Genomic DNA, 11,045 nt, shown 5'->3' on the forward strand with positions numbered 1-11,045 from the left:
AGAGAGAGAGAGTAGGGAGAGAGAGTAGGGAGAGAGAGAGTAGGGAGAGAGAGAGTAGGGAGAGAGAGAGAGTAGGGAGAGAGAGAGGGAGGGGGAGAGAATGAGAAAAAAGAAAAGAGTAAGAGAGAAAAGAGTAAGAGAAAAAGAGAAAGGGAGGGAAAGGATGAGAGAGAGAAAGCGTGAGAGAGTGTGAGTGAGAGAGAGAGAAAAAAAGAGAGAGAGATTTAATATCCCCATTATTCTAATCTCTTTTCCGATGCAGGTGTGGGTTGGATAGATGTCAGCACAGTACCTCACAATTGTCCATGGTCTTGCACCATCTTTTCTTCCCAAGCTGAACATTTTAAAAACTCTAACCAGTACATGAAATACCCAATGAAATCCACTACAACTCTCAACCTTATTTACAATCCCACCGCATAAATAAAACCCTTTAAGGGGTCAATCATTTACTTCCACTTTTTGTCAATTTCCACTGGACTAGGATTTGCTGACCAGAACAATGTTTTGGCCTAAGTGTTCCCTGGGTCAGTAAATGCTAAGTGGAGTTTTGAAAATTGAATAATAATGTTTGTGTTTGTTTTATGTTTTATATAGAACAAAAAGCAATATTCTGTTTTCATTGGATATCAAATTATCCAATCAGGATAGAGTTCAGATTCATTATATATAAGACACATGTAACAGTAAGCTAATGAAATCAGATAAATTGAGTGAAAGATGAAGAATATGATGAGAAATTAGAAAGGAAAAAGATAAAGGAATTGAAACAGAAGAATGTTTACCTCATTTAACATGGATCGAATCATGGACAATATTACCAATGATGCTTCGAGGCATACTTCAATCTTACTCTCTTTGGTTGCCATAGAGACTGGTTTGCTGGCAGGAACACCAAAGATCACTGTCCAAACAGCGTCAAGATTGAGCTAAAAGAGACAAAGAAATAAACTTCAATGAACAATGTGACATCTGCTAATTAAAGTGTTTCTCTGATGCTCTGTGACATCAAGTGAAAAACACCAATTGACTTGGTAAACACCCACAAGATTAACCTTCATCTTTCCAACAACCAATCTCGGGCATCTTTTTAAATTCCGTACCTCTAATGCTTGTGGATATGCTTACAAAGTCAAGAAACAACACAGCACCCATGACTTTCAGAAACATTTTTTTTCATGCTCAGAATTGCTGAAGCATGGAATAAACTACCCACATCCAGCTCTGTGCATGACTTTTAGAGGCCCCCTGCAGTATGCTGTTTTGAGGACCCATCCCTTCAATCAAAATTCATAATCTACACACTTTTTATTTTATTCTATCTGAAGTTCAATATTTCACGTTATCCTAAAGAACATCTTTAAAGTTACAACAAGTTAAATTTATTTAGGTCTATTACAAATTTCAATAAGTAAAACTTCCAGATATGAATAAAAGAGCATTTTTATAATCCAGGCAACTTTCAAAGACACATGGCACACTTTTCACTTTGCAAAATCATCGATCAGTTCAGAATAATCAAGCTGAGTGCTAAGTTCGTGTTCAATAGATATCATAGACAATCTACAAAGTCTGGGACATGTTCGTGGTACAATGTAATATTTTTACAAGAACTTTTGCAGGTACAATGTATTACCATTTTATTTCTTGAAAATTTCAGTTAACATAATTTAATTTTTGTTCAACATCTTAACCAAAGTAAATAGATGACTCATCTATGTACTTTGATTTCATCATGAGGCCCCTCAACCACAGAGGTCCCCTGCGATTGCCAGGGTTGCAGGGGCTTAGCAACGGCCCTGCCTGCATCAGCTGTTAGCTGTTGGGACACTACAACCTTCAAAACTTCCATGCTTCTTGAAATTCATGAACGATACACCTGATATCCCAACCCCACCCTTTCTTTTTTAACGACTCATTCACTTCTTGTGCTTTATCCGATGAACTATTCTCATGCAGTTTTGGCAACTTTTTTCTCATATGTTGTACTGCACCAGAGCACTGTTTACAATAAGTTCACTATTATTTATTTTTAAATTATTTTTTTTTATCATCAAAGTCCATATCTAGAGATACCAAGAAAACAAGAGATACCAAATTAAAAATTAATCTTAACCCTTTAGCATTTAATCCAGCCAAATCTGGCCCAAATATTCTAACTACTGTATGTTCAAGCCAACCAGATCTGGCTTATCACACCTACCCAACAATGTCATTCTAAAAATGAATTATCACATCGTTGAAATCTTTAAGCTACAAGATTAAAGTATGATTAATTTGAAACAATATGAATAAATAAGAATTATGTTTGACAGAGTAATTTGAATTCTAAAGGGTTAAGACATGGCCAAATGAATAATGTTCCACAAACTGAATAAGCATTTACTTCCTGAAGATACGGCACCAGAGAAGCAAAGAGGAAAATATTAAATCAATAACAAGATGCCTAATTAAATAGTTTCATTAACGATGTAAAAGACTCATCTTCATATATTTCAAAGCAAACAACAAAGAGACTGAAAGATGGTTGAAAAACAAATCAAACTGACCTGTATGTCAGGAGGGAATTCGTTGACTCGCTGACCAAGCAACAGAGCCATCAGAAGGAAGTAAACCTCACACACGTTGTTGTGGTAGGGCAGGATCCACTGTAGCGCCAAGAAACCAGGAACATGGCAGACATCTGTGTTTATTTCTCGTTTTTGATTCTTGTTTCCACTAACATTCAGTCCTAAAATAAGAAAAGAAAATATCGATAAATATACTTTTTAATTATTCATATATAAATAGGCACAGGAGTGGCTGTTTGGTAAGTAGCTTGCTTACCAACCACATGGTTCCGGATTCAGTCCCACTGCGTGGCACCTTGGGCAAGTGTCTTCTACTATAGCCTCAGGCCGACCAATGCCTTGTGAGTGGATTTGGTAGACGGAAACTGAAAGAAGCCTATTATATATATATATTTATGTGTGCGTTTGTGTATATGTGTGTGTGTGTGTGTTTGTCCCCTAACATCGCTTGATAACCGATGCTGGTGTGTTTACGTCCCCGTAACTTAGCAGTTCGGCAAAAGAGAACCGATAGAATAAGTACTAGGCTTACAAAGAATAAGTCCTGGGGTCGATTTGCTCGACTAAAGGCGGTGCTCCAGCATGGCCACAGTCACATGACTGAAACAAGTAAAAAAATATATATAATTGTGTGTGTGTGTGTGTGTGTGTGTGTGTGTGTGTGTGTGTGTGTGTGAATGTGTGTTTGTGTGTGTGTGTGTGCATGTGTATATACACACACACACACACATATATATATATAAAAACCAAAATGGAAATTGCAGTTGTGGCCAATGCCAGCGCCGCGTGACTGGCACCTGTGCTGGTGGCACATAATAAGCACCATTCAAGCATGGGTTGATACCAGTGCCACTCGACTGGCTCCCCATGCCAGTGGCACATAAAAAGCACCATCCAAATGTGGTCGATGCCAGTGCCCCAAACTGGCTCCCTGTGTCAGTGGCGAGTGGCATGGAAAAGACACCATCCAAACTCCTATCTCAAATAACTCTCTGGCCAAACCCATACAAGCATGGAAAAAAAACCCCAGATGTCAGACGAACAAATGAAGAGAAAAACCATCATTGATACCACTTACCCAGCATTATACTCATTTGACTCTTAAGTACAGTTTCGGTTTCATCAAGCCAGCCTCCACCATGGCCTCCCTCACGGAATCTCTGCATCAAGACACCATTTCGTAGCATCAGGATTAGGATGCGAAGTGCCAGTATCACAGTACTGCGGTGTAGATGGCTTTGCATAAACAATAGGATCCAGTCAAAGCCAAGAACCCTGTCAATTTCCTCTGCCATACTGTAAAAGACAAACAGAGAACAAGTTATTACAGAACTGGAGAAGAAATAAGTGCAGTGGAAAGTGTAATAATAATAATAATAATGATAATAATAATAAATGGTTAAAGACATTCATGGTATAATGATACAGCAGACAGGGGAAGGAGGAGGGAAAGAGAAATGATGAGTGGATATGTAAGTTACACGAATATGCATATCCATATAACTAATGAGCACATAACTGAGTCACTTACACATATCTGAGTCAGTTAAGCACAACTGAGTTGCATACACACAATTGAGTCACATACACATAACTGAGTCACTTAAAAATAACCGAGTCACATATGCATAATTGAGTGAAATACACATAATCAAGTCATATACACATAACCAGGTCACATACATGAGTCACTTGAACATAAATGAGTCACTTCAACATAAATGAGTCACTTCAACATAAATGAGCCACTTAAGCATTACTGAGTCACTTAAGCATTACTGAGTCACTTAAGCATAAATGAGTCACTTAAGCATGAGTCACTTCAACATAACTGAGTCACTTTAGCATAACTGAGACACTTAAGCATAACTGAGTCACTTAAGCATAACTGAGTCACTTAAGCATTACTGAGTCACTTAAGCACAATTGAGTCCATTAAGCACAACTGAGTCCCTTAAGCACATCTGAGTCCCTTAAGCATAACTGAGTCACTTAAGCACAACTGAGTCCCTTAAGCATAACTGAGTCACTTAAGCATAACTGAGTCACTTAAGCATAACTGAGTCACTTAAGCATAAAACTGTGTTACTTACACATAGTTATATCCTTGACTTCCTTGGCTGAGTAACTTGAGCAGGAGTTCAAGGCAATTATTTCGGAGCCGGATGTTGTGATATGAAGGACTATCACAGAATTCAATACCATCTGGAAACAAAATAGATTAATTTACTAAATAACGACTTCAATTACTAATGCAACCATTTTCATTAAAAAACACATCAACTACATGTGAAGCACAAATATATGTACCTGTTGCATATGAAACAAAGGAGAAATCCAAGTCTAAATATGGAACACAAATGTCAGTAATAATATATCGTGGCCACTCTCCAGACTATATGCTACGATACTTTTGAATATGTTATGCACTGGAGGAAAGAACTGTGAAACGAAAGATGAATAATATATGATATAAAAGACTAATATAGGTAACATACCTGGTCGCTCCTCAGGACTTTCCACATCACAGGAGGCAGAATTGACACCATTCACTTTTATCCCCTTTTCACTTGCAGAAAAATGTGGAATGGTAGAAACAAGAAATTGTCCAAGCCTACAAAAACAAAAGTTTTGAGAATCATTATTAATTCTGAATCCATAAGCATCACTGCTTATGATAAAAATAAATGCGCCCTTTTAAAGCCTAGCCAGGCTCATGGGCCCGGTTTCCCAGTTTCAATGGCGTATGCATTCCCCAGCTGGACGGGACACCTGTCCATCGCAACGTTACTCATTTTTGCCAGCTTAGTCGACTGGAGCAACGTGAAATGAAGTGTTTTGCTCAAGAACACAACGCGTCGCCTGGTCCAGGAATTGAAACCACAATCTTACGATCATGATGCTGACACCCTAACCACTAAGCCATGTGCCTCCACCATCACTGCTTATACACAACAGCTTCTTAGTCTGGTTAAAAGACATCACTGCTTAGCATTGTCACCTTTTATTCTATTTACAGTGAAGCGCTTAATAGAGAAACTACAGAGCCCCTACCTTCTGGTCTCTGTAGCTGAAGAGGAGATAACCATTCTGGAATGCAGGCATCCAACAGTCTGGTTAGGGAGCACTGTGAGCTGACTCAGTGTATTTACACATATTTGTCTACAGTGAGAAATTTTCTCCATGACAAAACACAGTGAATGGCTGTCTTATGGGTTCGAATATACCACAAGCGTGTTTGAAAGGGTAACAGGTTTGTTGTGACACACATCACTGCTTATCACTGTCACCCCGCATGTGTGTATGTGTGTGTGAAAACATACATACATACATGCATGCACAGGCACATATATTTATAGAGAAAGATTAATTGACCAAATAATAAATATATGACCACCACTTCATGACTAATACCGACTTGCCAGAATATATTTACAGATGACAGAATGTATAAATAATAATAATAATAATAATAATAATGATAATAATAATAATAATAATAATAATAATAATAATAATAATAATCTGCCACCCACATAAATTCTACCAGGAATAAGAACAAACCTAAGTTAAATCATCAATAATAATAATAATAAAAATAATAGTGACCATAATATTTTGGCAAAAGTATTTGATAAGCTCAGAAAATATAAAGATCTGCTCATCGAAATGTGGCATCTCAGGATGGTTACAAAACCAGTGATTGTAGAAGCACTTGGAATGATCAAAAGAGGAAGTGAAAATTATTTAAGAATGATCCCTGGATTGCCATCCATGCAGGAAGTGCAAAAGATTGTCTCAACTGGTATGTCACATGTATTGAGATGAGCGTTGTCAATGTGAATTTTCTTTCCTTTTTTCCCCCCTTTATTTTATTTATTTACTTTTCTCTCTGTTTTCCCCCTTTTTCTCTGTCACATGACTCTGTAAATGAACAATCTGGTCTGCTTGTTTTAATGGCCTACCAATGTATACAGTAAGTTTCTTTGCCCTAGGTGTCAGGGAGACACTCAGCAAGAAATGGAAACAGAATTGAAAGAAGATGCCAATGAAAATGATAATAATAATAATAATAATAATAATGATAATACTGACCTGAGAAGGGAGTTTGAATCTGATGCTCCTTGTAATAGCACAGAAATAACACTTGCAATTGTTTGGGTGGTTTGTTGCGACAGCTTGTGGTCCTTGAGGATGTGAAGAAGACGGGGCACTAACCCCACTTCTCTCATCAAATATAAGTTACTTTTAAAGTCACTGAGGAGAGAAACAATAGTGAAATCACATATAGAAAAATTTAATAAGTAAATACACTAAAAAGACCTATAATAAAAATCAAAAAAGTACAAAGTACTAAATATTAAAACAGTAAAATATATATATATATATATATATATATATATATATATATACACATGAAAAGAGTCCCCTAGGAGAGTAGACTCAATATTTCCCATCAGAATAAAAAAAAAACACAAATATCAGCACTTGGTTAATGAGGCCCTTCTCAAGAGATGGCATGCAGCCTTGTTACCCATTGAAGTTGGCTGATGTTACACATTTCCAAATAGATCAGTGAGCTATTTCTTGCACAAGACAGATTTGGAACCCAGAAAACTGAAGAAAGCCATCAAGGAATTAGGCACAGCAGCTGATTCCAACTCAAAGAGGCTAAGGTTGATAAGAGATCACAAGTGGAACCCTTCCATAAGTGAAGACTAGCTCAGCCTTCGCTGCCCTACTAAGGAAAAGCATACAGGCCAATGGATGAAACATTTGTGACCTCGAGATACCTGCTGATGATATGGAGGGGTTTCCAGGATTGTAATAGATTTAGAAGAGCTTGCAAAACAACTGAGCAGCTCCTGCAGTTGCCACATGGGGCAAAGCATCTCTCATGTTAATGTTACCTATATATATATCCTCCTCCTCCTCATCATCATCATCATAATTTAACATCTCTTTGTCCATGCTGGCATGGGTTGGACGGTCTGGTCTGGGGTGGAGAGCTGCACCAGACTCCAATCTGATTTGGCCGGATGCCCTTCCAATACATCAACCACCCCGAAAGTGTAATGGGTGCTTTTACATGCCATCAGCACAGATGCCATTTGCCTGACACCAGTATGTATATATATTCCTCAAATGATCCAAGGAATTGGACAAAGGCCAAAAACATCTGGTTTGAGGCAAAAGAGAAGTAGCAGGGACTTTTGCAAAATATAATACTTAAACAATTTTTTTTAATTATTCATTAAGAAATGAGAGAAAAAATATGAGAAATATTTATGTTCTATACCTTGATTCAGTGAGTAATTCATAGAAATGTTCATAGAGAGATTTCTGTAAGTCTCCAGGTGCTTCATGCCAAACCTGTAAATAAAAATTATCAAATATGCAGAAAGAGTGAGAGAACGTTGTGTTGAAATAGTGCAGCAAGGTTTGCCAGCACCCCTCGCCGGAGTTACGTGGAGCTTTGGGTGTTTTCGCTCAATAAACACTCACAACACCCGGTCGGGGAATTGAAACCACGATCCTACGACCATGAGTCTGCTGCCCTAACCACTAGTCCACTGCGCCTCCACCATAGAATATACACAACATACAACTAGAATCCTCACAACCATCATATATTCTTGCTGTGATGACCTTTGATGATCCTGTATGGTAATCAGATATGTATAGATTACCAAATATAAATTCACATGTAATTCTCCATAGCAAGACAGGTTTTTACAGAATACTTAAAATGAATTTTATTCATTGTCTGACTTCTCCTTAAGCGCACAAATATGCATCTTCAAACACTCGTACTGACCAAGCAGATTTTACAATACTCACCTCGAGATCACAGAGAAGGTCCTCAAATGCTGATCTGTTTGGAATCACAGAACTTTCTCGCCCACTATCCACAGTTCCCACCAATGAGAAGGTCAGATGTAAGATGTGACTGTTCAACAAATGACGTTTCTTTTTGTACAACATTGACAAAGTCTAGAAAGAGAGAGAAAAGAAAAAATACATTAAGACAGACAAGAATTTTGGTTGACACACAGCATAGTCCAATGTTTAGTCATCTCAGATGAGTTATTAGAAGAATATGCTTTTATTTCATTGAAGAAGGATTCTGCTTAAAGTTTCAATGTTTCCATTTCTTTATAGCAAATGAACTTACACAAATTTCTAAAGTTTGTTCATGTTTTTTCTCAACACAGACTCCTAATAGCTTCCTGAATCTTTAGCTTTTTATTTATTAAGTAAAGTAGAATAAATTTATAAAAGAATAAACTCAACTTTTTGTTTTTTTGTGTAAACTACATTACGAGGGGTGCATGAAAAGTCTTGAGCCTCTAAAAAACAAAACATGGTACAAGACTTCAAGGCTCCAAAGCCCTGAAAGCTCAGAACTTTTCATTAACCCCTCATATTTACAATTTAAAATGGAGATGGAGAAGCAACCGGAAATATGGAAATAAATCTTTATTATTGAATTTATTAAAGAAATAACACTACAAGAGTGAATAATATTTTATCAAGTATTAGCATCGTGCTTTGAATTCTAAACATGTGAATTAAAATTGTTTTTCATTACACCAGAGGCAATAAATTACAAAATTTAATACAAGACAATTTATGGGAAAGATTTGACCATTCGACTTAGAAAACAATTGTAAACAATAATTGATAATATTTTCTACGATAGGCACAAGGTTTGAAATTTGAGAGAAGGGGATAATTGATTACAGCGACCCCAGTACACAGCTGGTATATATTTCGTCTACCACTATAGGATGAAAGGCAAAGCCGACTTTGGTGGAACGCAAATTCAGAATGTAAAGACAGGTGAAATGCCACTAAGCATTTTCTTTGATGTGCTAACGATTGTGGCAGCTCACCACCTTAATAATAATAATAATAATAATAATAATAATAATAATGATGATGATGATGATTTCAAATTTTTGGCACAAGGGCAGCTTGAGGGAGGGGATTAAGTCAATTACACTGACCCCAGTGCGGAACTGATACTTATCTAATTGACCCCAAAAGGATGAAAAGTAAAGTCAACCCCAGCGGAATTTGAACTCAGAACATAGTGACAGACAAAATACCGCTAAGCATTTCGCCCAGCATGCTAACAATTCTGCCAGCTCACCTCCTTAATAATAATAATAATAATCCTTTCTACTACAGGCGCAAAGCCTGAAATTTTGGGGGAAGGGTTAGGTCGATTAAGTTGTCCTCAGTATTCCACTGGTACTTAATTTATCGACTCTGAAAGGATGAAAGGCGAAGTCAACCTCGGCAGAATCTGAACTCAGAACATAAGGATGGACAAAATACCACTAAGCATTTTGCTCAGTGCTCTAACAATTCTGCCAGCTCATCACTTTAACAACAGCAATAATAATAATCCTTTCTACTATAGGCACAAAGCCTGACATTTGGCGAGGGGAATACTCAATTAGGTCGACCCCAGTGTTCAACTGGTACTTAACTTATTGACCTCCAAAAGTATGAAAGGCAAAGTCAACCTCAGTGGAATTTGAACTCAGCGATGGGTGAAATACCACTAAGCATTTCATCCAGCACGCTAACGATTGTGCCAGCTTCCTGCCTCCATAATAATAATCATAATAATAATTATCATAATTTTAATCTTTTCTTATTTTTTTATTGCTCACAAGAGGCTACACACAGAGGGGACAAACAAGGACAGACAAATGGATGGAGTCGATTATATTGACCCCAGTGTGTAACTGGTACTTGACCCTGAAAGGATGAAAGGCAAAGTCGACCTCGGTGGAATTTGAACTCAGAACGTAGCGGCAGACGAAATACCGCTAAGCATTTCGTCCGGTATGCTAACGTTTCTGCCAGCTCGCAGCCTCATAATTTTAATCTTTTCTACTAAAGGCACAAGGCCTGAAATTTTTTCAAGAAAGGAGGCTAGCCATTTATGTTGCCCCCACCCGACTTCAAAGGGAAATAAATCTGCAATAACAAAAATGAATAAAGGAAAAGAATAAAAATATGAAAGAAGATACAAGTAAGAGATGTGGATGAGAAAATGGGAGAAAATGAAATGCTGTTTTACCTGATAACCGCGTATTCTGTCCATATCCCACATAGAGGATTTGTTACTGCGCACAACGCAGACTAATGCTTTTACGGCTGCATACAGACCCTCAACATCGGTGGCCATTGCGATAAGACCGAGTAAAGCCCCAGTACCTCCAACATTTTCCAGCATCTTGGCAACTGGTCTTGGACAAAATGTCCGAACACCTTCAGAGAGAACGAGAATAATAGAAGCAACATGAGAATCAAACATCTTGTGTGCAGGATGGTGTGATGTGGTATGGTGTGGTGGTGTGGTGTAGGGGAGGAGAGAGTGAGGGAAGCAAGGGTGGGGGTCTAAGGGGTGGGGTGCGGTGGGATGGGATGTATAGGGATGGTGGGGTTGGACTGTGT

At 37.8% G+C, this 11,045-nt stretch overlaps 1 protein-coding gene across 1 annotated transcript in view; it reads right to left on the reverse strand.

Moving 5' to 3' along the window:
• LOC106877294 (WD repeat and FYVE domain-containing protein 3) overlaps positions 1 to 11,045 on the reverse strand; it is a 293,546-nt gene that overhangs the window by 50,469 nt on the left and 232,032 nt on the right. Inside the window, exons 28-36 of the mRNA XM_052968010.1 lie at positions 10,669 to 10,859; positions 8,412 to 8,564; positions 7,870 to 7,943; positions 6,666 to 6,827; positions 5,069 to 5,184; positions 4,664 to 4,775; positions 3,649 to 3,866; positions 2,550 to 2,731; positions 786 to 929 (exon numbers count right to left, since the gene is read on the reverse strand). Coding sequence (XP_052823970.1) covers positions 786 to 929; positions 2,550 to 2,731; positions 3,649 to 3,866; positions 4,664 to 4,775; positions 5,069 to 5,184; positions 6,666 to 6,827; positions 7,870 to 7,943; positions 8,412 to 8,564; positions 10,669 to 10,859 — 1,352 coding nt within the window. The remainder of the gene's footprint in view (positions 1 to 785; positions 930 to 2,549; positions 2,732 to 3,648; positions 3,867 to 4,663; positions 4,776 to 5,068; positions 5,185 to 6,665; positions 6,828 to 7,869; positions 7,944 to 8,411; positions 8,565 to 10,668; positions 10,860 to 11,045) is intronic.

Source organism: Octopus bimaculoides, chromosome 5, assembly GCF_001194135.2.
Source record: "Octopus bimaculoides isolate UCB-OBI-ISO-001 chromosome 5, ASM119413v2, whole genome shotgun sequence".
NCBI lineage: Eukaryota > Metazoa > Mollusca > Cephalopoda > Octopoda > Octopodidae > Octopus > Octopus bimaculoides.